We start from the raw sequence: 20,644 nt of genomic DNA, 5'->3' as shown, positions 1-20,644 counted from the left end.
AAAGAAAAAGAAAGCATGTATACTGGAAAAATACATCACACCAAGTGTCTTCATACTGGCCTGAAAAGAGATGAGTAAGCTGAAATACAACTTGAAGTTATGAAACATTATGGTGCAATAACTATATAATATTATGCTATCTAAAGAAAGCATTTAGTACTTTGCTATTGGCAGAAGCCAATTAGTGCTAAAATATCCCAGCAGCACATCAAACGGAGCAGTTTTCACAAGGGGAGCACTGAACCTGTGGAACTCAATGTTACCAGATATCCATAGGTCAAAATTTAGCAAGTCTCAAACCCAAGTCAGGTAATGAGCAAAACCATGTCTGAAAAAGACCCCCCTGTTTAGGTTTAGGGGATATATTGCCCAAAGCAAAAAGCTGTTAGTGGAATATACTTTGTATCCCGAAATATGGGTGTTTATTTTCTTTGTAAAGCTTTTGTTGTAGGATTTAGCTGCGTTTGCTATATCCTGGCTTCTTTGAAATACAAGTAAGTGTTTTGTATCTCTGTTCAGGTTTTTTTGTGTGTGTTTTTCTTACACCGAGGCAATATTTTTACTCCAGCCAGAATTGGTGTGGTCCCACATCCTGGAGGTCTCACAGCAGGACCATGGGCATTGGTGGGATGCCCTCAGTGCGCAGCTCCCAGTACTGCTCATTTCATTAGAGGTGACAGGCCCTGCTTAGGGGAGCCTGTGAGCAGAGAACATGAATGACCAGTGCAGGCAAGGTCTGGGCCTCTTGGGCAGTAACCTAAAACCCCAGCACTAAGTTGCCTTCATGTGGAGAATCTTTGTGGGTTTAGGAGCACAGTGACACTGCCTGTGAGGAGAAAATGTAGGGGTTTGTGCACAGACCTGGCTGGCATGAACTGACTTTTTGCTGCTATTCCCTTCTTACAACAATGGAAGCATCTTGTGCCTTGGGCTTTCCAAGCTTTGCCCCATTCCCAAATAGATGAACTTAAAATATTCATTGCTTTTGGAAATCAACAATGATAGCCAGTAATTCCAATGAATGGTGGGCATTTCCTCCCTTCCTGATTACCTACAATCTTTTCAGATGGAATATTTATGGCTGGCTGAGTGACAAGCTGGTGGCAATTCAAAACCAGGATGCAACACACTTTTTGAGATTTTAAAGGCAGGGCAGTGCCTGTCTCCAGCAGCAGGTGGCAATGCAAAATGCTTCTTTGTTGCTGTGAGGAAAAAACCAGCAACATTCCAGAAAATGCTCTTCAAGTCTCCTGGAGTGAAGTTATACAGATTCTGTGTTACAGATTGTGTTTGGCTGTTCATTATAATTGCACTGACTTTCCTAAAAGTCAGCATGCCCCCAAATCACACTGCTTTCCATAAGAAATTATAGGATGCCAAGAAACAGAAAGTGCCCTTGACAAATTCTGTCACAGAACAATCAGGCACTAGAGACAGTGATAACTGTGTGCAGCTGACAGCCCAGGCTCTTTGAACAAAATGGACAGAAAGTTCAAGATTCTGTTTGGAGATGGCTCATTTTCCCTCTGATCTTACCAGCAGTTTCAGAGTTGGAGAGAACCCACCAAAAACCAGTGTTCTCACTCAGGTATTTGGCCAGGCCACCCCAGTTCCCAGCTCGTCTGTGCTGGAGCAGGGCTGACTGATGAGTGCCCGTGGGAAGTCCATTCACACCCTTTCTCTTTTGCAGCAGAGAAATTCAACCCCATTTAAAAAAATTATTTCAATATTGCCCTTATAAACGCCTGTACCAGTGTGAACTAGGAGGCAGGTACCAAACTGTGTGTTTCAAGGACATGTCTGCACCAAAAAAAAAAAAAAAAAAAAAAAAAAGTAGTCTTTTTTTTTCTGTTATCTACAATGTTGCAAAGAGAGCAAAAGCAGTGATGACTGTGATGACTGTACTGGGGACCTGGGGACTGCCTAGATTTTATTTGACGTAAATCTAAGTTCTAATTCCTAGTGCAGAATTACTTCATCTCCTTGACTCCAGAAAGCATTTTTATTCATACCAAAGTATTAAATATCTCTTCTTGCATTCTGTTACAGTTTTAATTTAATTGTAGAGAATGAGCTATTACAGTTCATGTACAAGTCCATTGAGGAGAACTGTGTACAGCATTCTCAATGCAGTGCCCCACCAAGTAAAGGTAAAACATGTTGCTCAGGCAACAGCAAGAGACACAGGGAAAAAATATTCAGGGCAGATGAGAGGCAATACTCATCAAATGAAATATCGTAAATCTGCAGGGAAAGAAAAGTCATAATCAGCTCTCATATTTTAATCATAGAAAGGAGTCAAAATTCAGCCAAAAAATAAAATTTTTCTTTGACAGTCCTAGCAATGTAAGACAAAGTCACACTTAACTAAATCAAGGCATGATTCAACAATTATTACAGTTTGCTGATGCCAAATGGAGACTGAGGCCAACATGTTTTGTCTGCTTTTGGAGATCAACCAACTCTTCAAAATAAAACTGCTGCAGAAATGTTGGACAGCAGTGTTATATTTTGCTAAGAGCTTACTCTTCAATTTTAACTTCTTTACTACTCTGGTCCATAGTGTCATCTTGCAGAACTGAAGGGATTGTTACACACCTTTGGTCTAATTATCAGATGTCCCAATACTTTGATGTGGTAGCTTTAAACCCATCCTTTAACCTGCATTAGCACAGATGACAGTCTAAGACACTGGAGGCAGAATTTTTTACCAAAAGCTGTGAGCTTATCAGGAAGCTTTGTAAGAAGAGACAAGTAAGAAAATGGCAGTAGCACAAAAAACACCTGTGCTAGAGTCATAAGTTTTGCAGAAAAGTCACTTTCACTGCACCAGGAAGGACTGTTTGGGGCGTCTGTAGCAAGAAAAGCTGGACTGCATGATTGCTCCAAATGACATTTCACATCAGCAAAGACTCTTCAACTTATACACTGAGTTTCAGGTGTCGTTTTCATCAATTCAGGGACAATGTGAGTCCCATTATCACACAGGGAAGTTATGTTCTGGGTGAGGCGTGAGCACCTCTGCTCACTCAGCACTTTAAACACTCCTTGCTGCCACTCACTGCCCAGCAGATCTCTCAGGCAGGAATGATTTCTTGTCTGAGCAGCTCATTCGTGCTCTTATGCTTACTGAACATTGACCATGAGGCTTCAGTACTAGACATGCCAACTGTCCTTAAAGGGGATATCTCTCACAGTCCAACTAATGAAGTTACTCTTTTATGAGAGCTGTCAAACCTCTAAAGTACCAATACAGTGCTTGTGCAAGGGCCATAAATATCTCTTTATAGATGTATATTCATTTATTAGTTCCATTTGTCTTAGTCAATTTATAAACAAGACTGCATTATAATGCCATGGTTTATGGCAATTTACTATTTAATATGTAAATATTTTTGAATAATAAAAGGAATAGGTGTTTATCTGAGACTTCTTAAATCCATAGTCACTTTTCTAGAAATTTCTGTACAAGCAGAAAGCAAAGGCTGCCTGTGTCCTGTCACTGTGCCCCTCAGTAAGACAGCCTTGCTTTTGCAAAGTGTATTTTTGTTACTTTATGTGATCCCTGAATTTATGAACTTCCTGAGGTGCCATCCTAGAAGTGTCTTTGCCTCTTCAATGTCAGGTGGAATCCTTTACTTCTTTTAAAGTAGATGGCTAACATGTTTACTTGCTTCTATTCCGTGACACCATCCCAGCTGTTCCAGCACAAGCACAGCACAAGCCTTTTCAGTGCAGCACTCAATGGGCAGGGCCAAATCTAGAAAATATTTGGTCTAAAGAATCTGGATGCTTCCTACACCAGTGTATCTTTAGAGACTCTTCATCTCACAAGGAGATTCATGAGATCTTCCCTGTGCTGTACCTGACGTACCTGAGCTGTTGCCTCCGGCCAGCATGGTTGGGCTGACAGAGGATCTCCCCAGCCTGCTGGACACCATGGGGGGGCCTGGTGTTCCATCCCATTCCTGAGCTTTCCCTGGCTCCCTGGAGGAAGCTGTCCCATGATGTCCTCTCTCTTTGTTTTCCAGCTTTGGTAGTGGTTCAGTGCTGTGGCTTCTGATCTTCAGCTCGTCCAGTGGTTCTACAAAACACACAAGCGCACATTTCATTATAGAGTAACTGCTAATCATCCACATCATGCAATAATATTTTGCAAAATACTTCATACCTATCAATCATAAATCTGTTTAGGGCAGTTTATAGCATGGTTTTACCATCTAGGCCACACCCCTGTAGTTTATGTAGGTTGCAGTACACTTTTTAATTATTGAAAGCACACACCATGAAGCAGATGGATAAAATGTAACATTTCTGTTACAACTTTCATATGCCAAGAAGATAATTTGGAAAATGGCTCCCTACCAAATTATGGTTTATTAAAAATTTATAGAAATATTTGAAATCTTTTCAGCTGTCATTTTATTAGGAACAAATTCTTCTTCAGGCACTTTCTAAGGAAGCTCTCTCCTAAGGCAATATTGTGCAAGCAACATATCTGTACTTCTCATAAGCTCTAATAAAAGCACACAGTCCACAAAACAAAACAACACAAATCCATTTTGGGTGTGCCCAGCACCATAACCTAGGGAATGAAATTGCGCTTGGTTGGAAAAGCCTTGGAGTCAGAAAATTACTTTCTGTTTGAAACACCACAAGTCAATGAAAAGAGGAGCAATTCAAAATACAGTTGAATGATTTTTTCAAGTGAAGCAGTGATGTCTGCTTTCTTCAAGGCTGGTGATTTTCTGTTCTTTTCTCAAGACCCCAATTTCTTTTCTTGCAGGTTGAGCAATGCACGGAGAAAGAATTAATTCCTGCTCTTTCCATCTGTAGCTATGAAAAATTCACATGGAAAACTAGATACAGAAGAAACATTAGATTGCTCTTTAGTTGTAAGAGCTAATTACTGTGCTACTCAGTTATTAAAAGCTACTGTTTACCTCATTTTGAAAAAAAAAATCAGTTTGGAATTTTATATCTCAAACCCATGGTACTCTCATTTCTAGTCACTCAGATTTATTAATCAACCCCCGATGTATCTTAATTTCTGTATGTATCTACAGTCTTGGAATCCACATTTGATAGAGATAACAATCTTCCCTTGAGCTCTATGTCAAAAACTTAGTGGCTTCAAGGGACTTTGGAAGACTTGAGAGAGCCAAGCAAAGAGAAAACGCCAGGAGCCATTGAGAGGCAGGAGATGCCAGCAGCTCCCTGAGGGCCCCGTGCTGAATGGCAGGGCAGGATTTACAGTCCGAGCTGCCACTTCGTCTCCCAGTCATCCCCATGGCCTGGAACTGAGACTGTTCAACCACTCAGATGATACAGTCCCAGAAAAGGACCACATTCAAATCCCTTTGATTTGCCCATGGCTCAGTGCCGCACAGGCTGTTACCTGTGCACAGCAAACAGGGGAAGATGCACTGCTAGACAGCTGTGATGGGCAGAGACCCCACCCACGCACAACAGTGACAAAATCTCACCTTGTTTTGGGTTCTTTGACATTCCAGTCTGCACATGACCTTAATGAGCAACAACACAGTCAGGCTGGGGTTTCCTCAATGAAACATCAAACAGGAGACATGTGAAAATATCTAACTGGATATGTGGTGCAAGATTTCATCATTAGCGTATTTTGTTAATTACAATTGGTTAATAGTAAAATTTAATATTGAGGGTATCTTACCACAGCCTTCAAGTAGTAACACTGCATGAGAAAATTGTTAAACCACCCCGGGCTGGGAGTTGTAAATTCCGTAAAATTTATGTGACAAAGACCTTCAAAACTCAAACCTCTTCCATGAACTTCTAAGTCACCTACCTATTTTAGTGTAAGCAAAAAGACATTGCAGTGAAAATCCAAAGTGTTTGTTTTTTCCAGTTAGTAACCCCAGTGGGGTACAAGGTTGAATAACAGTCTATCAATATAACATGACATCTGCCTTTCAGGGACCTTTGCTAGGAGATGTCTGTGACACAGATCTGTCTGTGAGTGCACAGAGAGACCTGCTAATACAAAGAGCTGTGCAAAGAGAGGGAGAGCCCAAATAATTACCAGGATTAGAACTGTTTCAGTTGACAGCATCGAGCTATCAAAAATACTGATGTGTTTTCTCACATAACAGATGCATGCAATCATATGTGATTTTTTTCTTCACACCAATAACATTCACTTCTTTAAAACACTACTTATCTGAGAAAAGGAAAGATAAAAACAAAGTTTCAAAATTCTTTGGAAATGCTCACAATCCTCTTTCCCACTCGTACAGGATGGTATCTAGATTGAAGTTTATTCTTCACAGCAAAAGGAAGAGAAAGCCAGAAGACTAGAATGTGTTTTTAGAAAGTAAGAACTGGGCCCTCCAAGTGCCCTACCAAATTAATGCATCATTCAATAGAGTTAATTTACTATGTCATTCAGCTGCTCCTGGAAATGCTGTGACTACCTTAGTGAAAACCTTCTCCGTGTGTGCCTCATTGACACTACTTGAACACCTCCCCTTGAAATTTCACACACATGCAGTCAGCCCTTGTCACAGTGGAAATGCTCTGGCTGAGTCTGTAGCTAAGGATTTATCTACTTCAGTTTACTTAACAGAGAAACATTTGTACTTGTTGCCTGATAAAAAAGATTTGTGCATTCTTAGTTTTTACTGTCAGCTGAATCAAAGCACAGCTTTTGCAACCAGCTGGAAACTGTGGAACTATTCGGACTAAATAAAGATTTGGTTTATAGTCTAATTTTTTATAAGGTGTAGAAAATCAGTTTTCAGCTGGCTGTCTAGACTTTGTAAATTTACATTCCACTATCCTTTCTTGGAGATTTTCAGTTCATAGTTTATCTGAAAAGTAATATATTCTAAAAATGAAAAGCAGATTGAAACAGATTATAATGTCATGTAGCCCATCACAGGGCCTGAATCATTATTATTTGGTGATCATTATCAGCAACAATGATACACAGACAGAAAACAATATGTCAGTGTTTTATGTAGTTTTCTGTAATATTACTTTCCAGCTCACTTGTAAATACAGAAAAAAAAATGGAAAAGGAAATTATTGCCTCACTTTTACTCAAATATTTTGGGGAGAAGTTTAGAACAATTTCAGCTTCTTTAATAAATGTCAGTGGGAATCATACTCAAACTCAATTAAAATAAATTAAAAAATCACTCTGCTACTTGGTCGACTGAAAGAGCACTTCAGTTCCAATGCGCCCAGGACAGCTCCAGAAATGCAGAATGCTCCCCTGCCAGGTCTCAGCCCATCCCTGGCCCATTTGTTGACTGTGCCAGCCACTTGGATGTTTTATCTTGTCAACTACTCCCTGCTGCAAGTGTAGCTCCATGGAGCAAGCTGAGTGGCACAAATGATTGTGTCTGAGAAGAGCACATTCCCTGCTCCACATTTTGGCTCCTGCTGCCTGGCACAAGGCACTGGCAGAGGGCAGAGCACACCTGTAGTTACCTGTGGGGTGGGGATCTTATCATCCCCTGAAAAGCAAACCAGGATATTTTACACCTTTACAAAAGCTACAGCAGGACTTAAACAGCCACTTTATCCCTATTGATCCCATCCTGAAAACAGGAACTCTTACCAGTCAGATTTATCTATGTATACAGAGACACAGCTGAAAGGTAACAGTAGCTGCTGCACAGCTCTTTAAAATTATTTGTGAAGTGCAGAAACATAGGTTGGATCTAGGTTATCTTGTGCTGTTCAAAACCTTAATTTGGAGGTTGGAAATGCCAAAGCTCAGTATTATGCTGGGAGCTCACTGAGTCATATGGTGGCCATCAGAAAATCCTGTTGCAGTTAAGTGCTACTTTTTGAAAAGCTGAAATTATTATGGAAAGCATCTGTATTGTTCAATAATTCTTCCACCAAAATGGTACATAAAAATGTAAATTTCAAGAAATAATTCACTGCTTTAAATATTTATGGACACAGTTGGTTAAACTGCCATAAAGGCACTCAAATGTTTCAAGCACTTTCAGCTGTCGTACTATTTCAATATGTAAAGATATGCATTTTTCTTATTTATTTCATCTGAATCTCAGACTTTTCCATTTAAAGTATAAGATGTTAAAATCTCCTATAAACTGTATATTTTACAGATAATTGGCATGTACAATCTCCCCTCTAGGAAAGATTCCCTAATAGCTGTGCACTAGGCAAGGCTGGCTCGTGAGCTGTGGTCCCAGAAAACTTGGAAAAGCTAAAGGAAGTGAGAAACAGTCAGCTGTAACTTGGAACTAAGAAAACTGAAATTACGGCTACAGAAAACATCTTACCCAAAAAGCTATCATTCAAATAAGTATAAGTCTGTGGCCAGTCTGCTACTCTGTTCTTAAACACAAATTAATTTCAGGTCCAGGTGACTTCTTAGTGCAATGCTAAGTGATAAATGGCAGAACCTTTATTACTGCTTGGGGTTTGGGGGAAGAAAGAAAAGCAATTGTCTTAAGGAACTTAAAATGAGGATTGCTCTCTGCCATCTCTCTCAGCTGTGAGCTGATATGTATAAGCTAATCCATATATTATTAATTTATTCCTTTTTTTCCTTTGTGTTTGTTATAAACCTAAATAAATAATATACCACTCTAGGCAGAACTCACATACTGGGGGAAGCAAATGGTCTAAAATTCAGCAGTCACATACAGGTGCAAAGAATGTCATTCAGGATGGGGTTTAGATGTGAGCCAGAACTCCTGTGATCCCCTCCAGCCTCGACAGATCAGCGCTCACCTCATCTGGCCACAGGGCAGGCATGGCCCTGGCTGAGGGAGCAGGAGCACAGACACCCCAAGGGCACACCTGGAGGGGGGCAGATGCAGGATGAGACTGCAACCAACACGTGTGTGAGGGTCAGTGCTACCTGAGACATGGCCCAGGCACAGCTCCACCAGTGTCCCTCCTGCCTCTGCTGGCACCAGGGCAGCCTGTGCCTGACTGACCCCTTCCACAGGCACTGCATGCAGGGCAATACTGGGCCTGCCAGAGAGCCCCAGAGTTTCTTCTGTCTGCACCCCAGGGCTTTTCATTTACCTTTACTACACATTTAAAAATTAGAGCCACCTTTTAATGGATTTCCTGATGTACAGTGCTTTGTCTGATCTGCACAGGTGTAAATTTATCCCAACCTCTCCCAAAGAAAAATAACTAGCTATTAGTACCACATGCAAGAAACATGGATAATGCTCAGTGTTTCAGCCATTAAAAAAAAAAAAAAAAGAAAAAGAAAGAAAGAGCATATTACACTGTCAAAGAAATCCATAGCCTCATCTTTATTAACTATAGTGGTTTGTCTATTCTGACTTCATCCACTTGCTAATTAAGCAGAAGTTTTCTTTGCATATTAATTTTTAATACCCCTTTTTTACAGTTAAGTGAGAGTTGCAGCAGCCAGCTTGCTCAATTAAAAGCAGCTCTGACCTAGTTCCATGCAAAATCAATAGAAAGCCTGAAATTCTCACAAACCATCTAACATTTAGGGAATACATGGCTGAGCTTCTTCTTGGTGTACATGGAGCACGTTTCTGTGAACAGTGTAGGGCTTTTTTGTTTTATCTGGTGAAATCCAGTGGAGATCACATCGGTCTGCTACAGGCAGCCAAGGGAGGGGAAGAGGGATTGCTGAGGAAAATGCATTTAGTTGATTTTCTGTGGCTGTCCCAAACCTGCTAAGTGTGCAATCCTGTTTAGGAAAACAAGACAGGAAAAGAAAAAGCCACAGTACCACTAACTGAAGACTAATAAAAGAAGGGATAGATTTATAGCAATATATTTATACCATAGATTTTTCAACCAAGGTTTTAGAATAAAAATATTCAATGAAAATTATGAAAGTTATGATCTGGTTGGAAAAATAGAATGGAATTTTTAAGTTTCAATAAGCTTCAGCTGGTGGCATTAGTACCTTTAAAGACAATTAAAAAAAAAATCACCAGTGTAAGACATATTCAACATTATTTGACGCCCTATTGTAAGAAGAAAAATCCTCTTGTATATTGATAGAAATAAAGGAAAACCTGTTTTTACTATTAAATAAGGTAAGACATTTTTCATCCCTCAAAGTGTTCAAAAAATGTGTAGATATGGCACTTGAGGACATGATTTAGTGTTGAACATTGTGATGGTGCTGGGCTGACAGTTGTGACTATCTTAGAGGTCTGTTCCACCTTTAATTCTGTGATTCTATGATTGATCCAAGATGATCATATTTTGGCATATATTACAGAAGTGATGACAATCACCTGTTTCCAACTGGGCCATCATTATTTCTTAATTATTCACTCTGTGCTTGATCTCTTAATTGTGCCTGTTCTGCTGCAAATCATACAGCTCCATCAACTGACCAAAGAGGCCCCATCTGGAAGATGTGCACTGTACAGATGCACTACTACAGCAAATAAATCAGTGTCCTGGGACTCAACATTACATCAAATGGCAGTCTATTAACAAGTTTTCGGTTTAATTCAGACTAGTCACAATTACATAATTAATCAGAACACTATTGTGTGACATTCACTGCACTTATCTTTTTTATAACTTTCCTTTCCAACCTTGGAAAGCTGGAAATTGGTGATGTGCATTTAGAAAAACCTTAACAGAAGCCTGTGTCTTCTGGTACCTTTTTGGGCAAAAAAAGCTAATTACAACAAGTCAAAGGGAATTCTGTTATTGCCTTCAGCAGAGCAAGGGTTTTCCTTGCAGCAGTTATCAGCTGGGGCTAGCCAGCCGTGCTGATTCACACGAATGTATATTCCATACACAGCTGATCATAGGGAGCTGCAAACATTTCTCTTACAAAGTTTGTGCCCCCAGATCTGCTGATAATCCAGGCTGTGCTTTCAGTTAAAAAACTAAATGTGTGCACATACATTTCATACCCACAGGTGGGTATGAACAAGGTCTATGACTGCTTGCAGCAGATGGGATTTAAGCAGGAGAAGGAAGGAGCCTGAAGAGTCTGAGTGTGGCAGGCTTGTGAAACTTTGGTTTCACTGCCATTAGCCTTGGACAAATTAGCAACACACATGTTGCACATAAGCACAGACTGCCATGCCCACCTCTAAACTCCATAATGATCAAAGAAAGCTCTGTTAATGAAACCTGCAATGAAACTGTGAAAATCAATCTCTGTAAAGATGGCTCAAATGTTACCTAGCACTTGATTTGAAAGGATGGTACCTACTCTCACTTAAAGGCTTTCCTTCTCAGCCCTGTTCATTTCACCTCTCACTCATTCTGTGATTCAGGTTCTTAAAACACACCCTGGATCTTTGAATGAGGACACAATGGTTTGATGGGTCCTGCACACACCCTAGCAGAGTATGGCAAGAAATCATAAGGCAAGAGTGAACCAAAAGAGCTGAAGTATAGAGACATTTCAAGAAAAATGTTTTGTAGAAAGTTCATGACCTTATGTTTCAAAGCTTTACTTCAAAAACATCAATCTTTCATGGAAGTCCTGACTATATTAAACTTGTCAACACTCTTTTGTCAAGTTTTCTGCTGAAAAACAGCCTTTGAACTCTTTCAGGAGTTTGAATGTAAGGTTTTTCCATTTTCTGAACACTTTAATTTCTTCTAAAGAGTATGTTTTTATCCAGATTCAGTAGTAAATGTTAGTCATAAAATGAAGATATAGTAAAGACCGTGGATTGTGGAAACTGGGGACAGAAACCCCTCCTTTTGTATGTGCACATAAAAATATCAACTTCAAAGTTGAAGTGAAAATGAATTGTTTCGTGGCTATTTTGTCTAGGGTTCAACCAGCTGTATGAAAAACATTTTTATCAACACATTTCTCTTTATTGGCTTCATTAATGAATTAGAAAATTTGCCTTTCATTATTAAAGCACACATGCCAATTGCACAGCTCTCATTTTATCCAGTATGTTACCTGTAAAAGAAGATCTTGACACTTCCTGCACACTGACCTCATCTGAATTTTGCTCTCTCTTACAGAGCCAGGCACAAACACCTAATGCTGCTGTGCAGCCTCTCTGCCTAGCTCTAGGTCAGGATCCCAAGAAATTTTTGCTCTGCAAGTAAATGCTTAAGATTCCTCCCTATTACAGGATGAAACCTTTGTGTCATTCTGGCTTTCTATGCATTGAACAGAATTAATTATTTTAGGCCCTCCCCACTTTCTAATTAGGGGTTTCATTTTGTGAACTGGTTTTATTCTTGCTAGAAAAGCAACTGTGGAGCCATGCCAGCACAGACTTCCGATATTGAGGAAATAAGTAGAATTGCAGATGGTCTTGTAACAGCTCTGGCTGATGCCTGTGCTTGCAAGGCCTTACAATTATTGCCTTCACAAGTGTGCAGAGCAGCTACTGTGGCTGGCACAAGGCTCTGTCTGTGTTACAGCACATGCAAACTACACACAAATTACACAAACATTGCTGGAGCAGTAAACTAGCTACAGATTTCCTGGAAGAAGGTACTTTTTGAGTCATGAATTCAAATTCACACACAAAAATAAAGTAATTGCCATCTTCAGTAAAATTAAACACACAGCTTCTCTCTTTCAGATGAGTAGTTACAAGAACAATGGTTCTCCTTACTCATTCTTCAATGCCAGATAAAGTGCTAATTGCATGTTACTGTTTTAACAATAAAATAATTATTAGGAATGGATAATTCTATTCAAAGGAGAGAAAGGAACATGAACCTTCACATCAAATTGAATGTAAAGGAACCTGATTCTTTAATATGCATGATTATCCTCACAATTATTTCCTCAGTGTTCCTGTACTTTTCACCTTATCTATACCTAGCATGTTTGTACACCCCAGCAATTTCATAGTTTCATATTTGAATCTTTTACATGTATAACCTAAATAAAACCATTTCTAACACTGAGATTTTTCTTATTGCTGATAGAGTCTTGGAAGGTTGAGAGAAAATTTCAGGGGAAGCACATTTACCTCTACTCCATTACAAACCCCAGACTCTTTATCAGACTATTATCTCTTCTTCCAGGCAACTGATGAAAGCAAACTGGACCAGGGGAACTTCAGGCTGGACATCAGAAAGAACTTCTTCACTGAGAGAGTGATCAAGCATTGGAGCAGGCTGCCCAGAGAAGTGATGGAGTCACCATCCCTGGAAGGGTTCAGGAAATGACAGTCTATGGCTTGTTTAGCAAGGTGGTGTTTGGTCACAGGTTGGACCCCATCTTGAAGGTCTTTCCCAGCCTCAGTGATTCTTTGGGTAGATTAGATAATACACTGACATAAACGTGCAGCATATCATGTGTTCATTCACTACTCAGTGTTTATATTATTCACTGCAACATTCTAGAGGCCAAAGTACAGAGTGGTTTTGCAAGGAACAGCAGCCTGGGACAAAGAGAGGACCCTCTTGCCATAACTTATAATGGGATCCTCTGAAGTAGATCTTCAGGGACCTTTGGATTGGGTCTTTAAGGATGGGGTTTAAAAAATGAACTTTCTCAGGCAGAAACCTAATCAGTCGTGCCAAAAAAAGTGTATCCTTTTAAAATGGATATATAAACCCCTCAGCTCAAGATATTGCCAGTGTTTGTTACACAAACCAGTTAGGTAAAAACATTTTAAGAAATATAAAGAGGAGAAATAGCAGTCAGAGATATCAGATTTTGGAAGTGAAGGAATAAACCTTGTTCCTTCCTTTACTCCCCACAAAGTTAGCACCATCTTCTCTTAAATTGCAGAGGTTCTTCTACAGCTGTGTCACTGTAAGAACAGATAAGGCATTTAATTAAACCTTTTCCCTTGTAAAGATGCAATAACAGCACCTCAAGAAGCCATTGAACCAGTGTTCAGATCATAAGCTGGAGTGCACAAGTATTTAATTTAACAGTGACCTCAAGCAACTCCTTTAGCTATGATGTAGATATTCCAGTTAATGAAGAAAAAGTAATGCAAGTTTTGTTTGCAAAACTGTTTTTCTCTCTTATGATTAGTTTTGAGGAAACTGTTAAGATCTGCTCTGTTTTAAACTTGTGCAGTATTTCACCATCCTAAAGTTCACAGTCCTTGGTTTGGAGGTGTGGTCTGGGTGGTTTTGATTACTTTTCCTAAACAACACTGGGATCTCCTTCCCTGTGATTTGGCTTAAGAGACTTAAATACTATCTCTATACACTTGCCTGTGGAAAATGTCAAATGGGGCTCAAAGTGCTTTATGAGCACTGTGCTTTACAGTAAACACAGACCTTCCTACTAATAAACTCTAGTTTTACTTTTAGGACTTAACAACCAAAAATGCACTTGAATCCTAACGCAAAGAAAATCTGACTCTTCATTCAGAAACAGATTCATTTCCAGGCCCAATGCCTGGTTGTAAAGAGAAGTTCTGAAATAGCTGGCAGCTCGTGCTCTCAGGCCACTGGCACTGCCAGCCCAGCCAGCTTCATCCGATGTGTCTGTGCCAACTTCCTGAGCGGAGGAAACATAAATAACCCTGCACCATTCTATTAAATCAAAGCACTTCCACTCCTATCCTCCTTTTTTTTTCCTTAGTTCTTTCACAATAGGACCTGATACCCTTCACTGACACCACATCCCCTGAAAAAACCACAGTGGGAAATTTTAAGAAAATGTCTTTAGTAGTTTTGTTGAAGCCAATATGTGCTTATGGAAAACATCACTAGATTAAGCATTTCTTGCCATTAAGATTGAGCACCCATAAGTTGGCCATAAATTGTGTGGTCCTGCTTGAAACAGAAAAGCAATAAACTCTCCAATTCAGCATCCTGCTGTATCACTGCACCATTTTGAATACAAGCTGTTCTAGTCACAAAGGACACATTTATTTTCTTGAAGCCAGAGACACAGATGGTATAAACTGGAGTGCCTCTCCCAATTTCAAATAAAAAGCAGTGATTTATAAGTGCTGAGGATTTGGTCTAAAGGTCAAGATATTTCTCTGGCTTAGAAAGCTCTGTTCAGGGGAGTGGGGAAAATCAATGGCACTTAAAACTGAGAACCTATTATTATTATTATCCACATCCTTAAGTGCAGCACATGTTCCTCTGCTTATTTACAATATAGTGAACTGGGTGCCAGTAAGTGAATTTAAGGCATTTTTCACCCACTTTTTTTGACAACTTTCAGACATCTCACATCTTACTGTACGTTAAACCTAAAGAAACGTTCCTTTCTTTACCTGGAACCATCTTTTACTTGAATTGTAACAGAGAGAGAATAACTTTATCTCTTTTTCACCTCTTTCTTCTTCAGAAAAAGAAATTTTATCAAGCAGTCAAGTCATATAAACTGAAGGAATAAATAAATCTGTATACATCAATCAGAGACAGCAGCTGTTTCCAGAAAAACCTGAGCAATTATTTATGAAATTATGTCTTCTTGAATGCTTCTGCATACCCTCAGAATCCCGGGAGGGCCTGATTTCCTGATGAGCCTAAATTGCTGAATTAGAAGATGAGACAATGCCATGGTACCAATTAGCAAAAATATTACATATTGTCTCAAAATGCTTGTTTTCTGTTTTAATAACTGCATCTCACAAAGACATTCCTTCATCTGAAGCATGGAGGAGCATCCCACCATCAATGACTCGGATGACTAAATGCCCTTAAAATGGCCATACCCACTTTTGTGTGAGAGCAGCAAGACAGTAAACAGACAGTCTGTATTTCAATCAAGGAACAGGTGTCCATTGATTTATCCACTGGAAACAAGTTCTTAAACCTGACATAACCCTTGGTGCTGAGAAAGAATGGAATTGCTGTCCTGCAATGCAAAATGGGGCAGTGATGGTGGAGCTGTGGCATGGAATCACCAGGCTGGGATGTGCAAGGTGCCACAGGGCTGCAGTGGATGCTTCCATACATTTCCCCTTCGCACCTTTGCTTTGCAGCTCACTGCTTCCCCTTTAGACTAAACCAGCCCTGGAGAAATGATGTTTTCCTGCCTTTTGTGGGCTTGGCTGAACGACCTTAATGACACATTATGATTTTTCTTTCCAGTTATTGTCTGTCTATTGATTGCTAATTGGGGAACACATGTCAGCTTCCACAAGAGTCACCAGCTGGCTGAATTAGCTGATCAAGCCCAAAATACTTAGTCCAGTGCACACCTTCCTTCGCTAGGGATCTAAGGACTACTGTGGAAGGATAACAGCAGGCATGGCTGAAGCAGCATTCAAGACCACTGGACTGCAAAGTGAATCTTGTTTTACCCCAGAAATTTGGCTCCTGAAGGATGCTGACCATAGCTGGTCATTCCCCTGTGTACACTTCAGGAATTTTCAGTGCTGTCCCACAACATGGCACAGTCCCCAACAGACCTGTCCCTTAGGGGAGGACAGAGCTCCCCCAGGTGACCCCAGCAGATCATGACCTTTGTGGGTGCAGGTGTACCCATGCCTTGTCCCAAGTATGCACTCAGAAGGAGCACCTGCAGAAAGTGTTTCTGATGCTCAACTCCTTGGCTTGCTGATACCTTGGTAGGTCAGAATAGATGTAGCAAGGTAGGCATCTTGGGGTTTGACTAAATGGAATTAACTGAGGTAAGATCATATCCTTCCAGGGGTGGATGAGTGTCATTCTCTTCAAAGCTGGTGTTCTCTTTGCCTTGTGCTCTGGCACTTTCCCCTGCTCCCATGAAGTGTTTGCTTTCAGACCTACTTTCAGGACTGTCAAATGAGAAGTGACTGTTTTGATCACCTCATTTAATCCCACACATATCATGGCTCATCAGATTACAAAATCTTACTATTATGGAAATGGATGCTTCTTCAGTGATGGAGAAACCAGTACACCTCTGGCTCAAAGGTTCAGGAATAACTGAAAAGCTGTAGCTGTCTCATTAGACTGAATACAGCATTCATACTGCATAGAATCAACTGCTACATTGCAGAAAAAGGAACAGAGAATTAGGCTGACATCCCTTTGGATAAAAGTCTGGAAAAATATTAACCTAGAGGTTAGAAATGAGGAAGGCATTCAAATAGTCACTAATGCTAAAAGTAGTGTAGCGGTGCAGCTGTGCAGTAGTTGAGCAATGGATGTAATGAAGTATCTAAAACAGTTTTTATGGCCAGCCTCATCTTGCAGGCAAGCTTTTCCACTTCATGACAACAGAGGCCGAGCAGGTATACAAATGAGAGGCATGCACACAATGCCATCCCAATCCCACCCTGCATCGGCCAACGTTTCTCATCCTAACTGTTAGAAATACATCAACTGAATCCTGCCCTGTGCCTCTCATTCCAGACTTCATGCACAAAGACAGAGGTTCACGCCCACATGGGGTGAATTTTCACTTGATGCATCTCCCAAACTCTGTTCTCCACCACATTATTCTATCTAACAAGCAACCCAAAGCTGACTGAGAAACATGGAATGACCTGGATTTAAGGGACCTTAAAAATCATCCAGTTTCAATCTCCCTGCCACAGGCAGGGATGCCATTCACTGGATCACATTGCTCAGGGCCCCATCCAATCTGGCCTTGGACACTTCTCTGGAATGGGACATACAATACTTCTCTGGGATATCTAGCTTCCTGGAAAGCAGCAGCAAAACAAAACAAAACAAAACAAAACAAAACAAAACAAACCAAAAAAAAACAGAAAAGGAAAAAGAATTTCCACTCTAAGTTTCAGTGGCCTGAAGTCAGCCTAAACTCCTTTTTAACAACTGAGCTACTTCAGAATCCCTCCTCTCCTCACACTATTTGATATGTTTAGATTCTTAATTCAGTATCAGCCAGGAACAGGAAATGTTAATAATTACCCTAATTTTCAATCACTATAACTGATTTTTCAAAGTAGCAAGTTCATGAATTTCCTCCCTTTATGTGACTAGAAGCTGAGGAGTGAAACTCCACGTAGGCAAACGCCAAAGCAGCTCTGAAGCCCTACAGAGCAGCTTAGGAAAACAAAAACCTGTGCTGCATCACTTGTTCTGATCTCACACCTTGTGCTCATCCAGTCAGAGCACACAGCTGAGGTCACTGCTCTCTTGTGCAGTTCATGCAGGTGAATGTTTGCAATAATCACTCAAAACTGGCACGAAGCTCCCAGGAAACTGTGAGGAAAGAGAAGCCTTAACAAATATCCAGAAAGAAAGGCTAGTCCTGACAAGGATTTACAGGACCATCTCACAAAGAAAGCCTTGGAGCCACACACAGCCTGAAAGCCAGAGCAGATGCACAGCATCCTGCTCTGTAGGATGTGGGGATGCCTTCAGGCATGACTCCACTGCTAGTTCCTCATGGAGTACAGCATGTTTCTATGATGCAGAAATGACAGAAGCAGCAAATGCAGCTCCAGAAAAGCTTCAGACCATTCCCTTCCTCTCCTTTCATAAATCCCTCTTTACTGAAGGACACGGGTGACACAGACACTCAGGGTACACAGTGACAACAAAGGGACTGTGTGGTTCCACTCAGGTGGATCGAGTGGCTACATTTAAACACCTTCCAGCTACTTCAGAAAAGGACACAGTGCAGCAGCCCAAGGACACCTTGCAGTGCTGGTACCATTTAAATAGTTTCCCTCTAACCTCTGAGGATTGACATTGTGTTTCACAGGGGTATAGCAAGTGTTAAGGCACGCTGCCATGGTATCCCACACAAACACAGAAAGGATAAAGGAACAGTCAGTGACAATTAGTAATATTTATTTTTTCCACTCTTTCACATTCTTCTTTTTCTACGCCTTCAGTTTTCTGTAGGGTTGTCTCCATCTTTTTGCAATTCTTTTTGCATAATGTTCTACCAATTTTTTTTTTTTCATTTCTGATTTGGCTTTACAATTTACTTTTCTTTGTTATTTTCTCCCCACTTTCATATTTGTCTGTAATACATTTTTAAAATGTTAAAAGCATACAAAAGGGTTTTTAGAAAATGGGACAATAAGGATCAGGGTTTCCTTAACATATCGGATGAGTAGCCCAGCCTCCCCTGTCTATCATCATGTAAATCATGACATGTAAATGTGGCAGTCTGGTCAAATGCTGTGTTCAAATCTCCCAATTTAGATTCTTTATGGTGGATCATTTCAATGTAGAATTTAAAGACATAAAATGCAAGACCTTTATGTGTTCTCTATAAATCTTAGAGTGTCTTCTACCTCTGCAATATCTGAACACAAACCTGATTCTTGCTCAGGGCAGTAATCCCATGGGATTAAGTCATACTGTAAATACCAGACAAATTACAATCGGATTAGATGGGCAGTCTGTTCATTTACTCAACACAGCTGTACTCCAGAGTCTTTTCACCACTGGTGCCTATTTATAACATGAATGTGTGTTTCTTAAATAAGTGAACACAATTTCAATTTCATATCTCTCTGATTCTTACCATTTGTGGCCAATAAGGAACAGATTTCTACCTCCCAAGGAGCAAAGACAGTGCTCCTTGAGAGGCAAACCAGGCTGCTCTTGGTACAGATCTGCAGGGCAGGATTTAGTTTAAATTTATCAGTGAAAAGTCCTTTGAAAGTTTTGCATTCAATTTCAGTCAAGTAGAATATAGCAAACATATTCTGCAGATAGGTATGAAACAGCGGCACAGATATGCTGAAATTTCCCAGACTTGCAATATTCGTGGCAGGAATTTCTTTATTTTCCAAACTTCCTTACACTGGTGAGAGTACAAACCTCCCTGAGTAGAACTCGTGTAGCATGGGATTCACAGGGGATTTCTGCTCACTTATGAAAAAGAAGCATATTTAATAATGTTTGGTATTACCTGCCAAAATCTCCCTAGCATTTCACTGGAATTATTTATAAATATCACATCACATCCCTAATAATTGTTCCCAGTTACAAGAATCATCTTGCCTTTTAGATACAAACTTGCTTCCATCCAGCACACCAATCCAGTGTTACTGTAGTTTTACTACTGCAATCAATTTATGAAACCCTACTGAATTATGGAGCTGAAACTTTCATAAAACAAGATTAATGACTACAGGCCATGAAAATACTAAAGGCAAATAAGGCAAACTGCTGCACCAACTAGTATCCTCAGTATCTTGTTAACTCTAGTCCCACCTCCACCTTCTGACTGCAGAGTTATTATTCCTGGTGTGCACAGAGATAAATAAGAATAATACTGAGGCTGGAGAAGTGGAGTCAGTGAGTCAAGAGGGATGAGTTGTAGGCCAGCCTAACCCATTGCCACCAAGCTTCTCCATTCTTACAGACAGGCATGTCCTCACTCAGCTGCAGAGATGCAAGGCAGATGACTCTGCCCTTGGAAACCCAGAGGGGGTGTCCTGCTGAGCACCCTGAGCATGCCCCAAACTGCTGTGACCACACTGTGATGGGTGACATAACAGAGTGGCACAAAGGCAACAGAAACAGTGTGGAATTCACTTGCCTTCCGTAGTGATACAGTAGCCTGGAAACCAGAACACTCTCTTTTATCAGGTATAAACCAGTGCAGTTTATCGTACATAGAGCTTAGCTATACAGTACCTACACAAACACGAGAACAGCTGCTCTCCAAAGACAGCTTTTTCATTAGGCAGGTGTCAACAATTCAAAGTCATAAACAGATTTTACTGAAGTGGAGGAGAAAGCATCCCAAGTCTGCTTTGCACTGAGACAGGAGGTGTTAGAACGACCTTCCACTGCAGGACACCCACTGAACAGGAACATTTTTGCA

General features: G+C 40.4%; 1 protein-coding gene across 8 annotated transcripts in view; it reads right to left on the bottom strand.

The window, feature by feature from the left end:
* NYAP2 (neuronal tyrosine-phosphorylated phosphoinositide-3-kinase adaptor 2) overlaps positions 1-20,644 on the bottom strand; it is a 137,210-nt gene that overhangs the window by 31,990 nt on the left and 84,576 nt on the right. For all 8 annotated transcript variants that reach the window (XR_005257948.1, XR_005257949.1, XM_038145466.1 and 5 more), the window contains one exon: positions 3,875-4,084. Coding sequence is in view for 6 of the 8 variants with exons in the window: in XM_038145466.1 (XP_038001394.1) it covers positions 3,875-4,084 (210 nt within the window). In the remaining 2 variants the exon portion in view is untranslated. The remainder of the gene's footprint in view (positions 1-3,874; positions 4,085-20,644) is intronic.

The sequence above is a fragment of the Motacilla alba genome, chromosome 9 (assembly GCF_015832195.1).
Source record: "Motacilla alba alba isolate MOTALB_02 chromosome 9, Motacilla_alba_V1.0_pri, whole genome shotgun sequence".
NCBI classification, from domain to species: Eukaryota; Metazoa; Chordata; class Aves; order Passeriformes; family Motacillidae; genus Motacilla; species Motacilla alba.
This window is presented reverse-complemented; position numbering and strand designations above follow the sequence as displayed.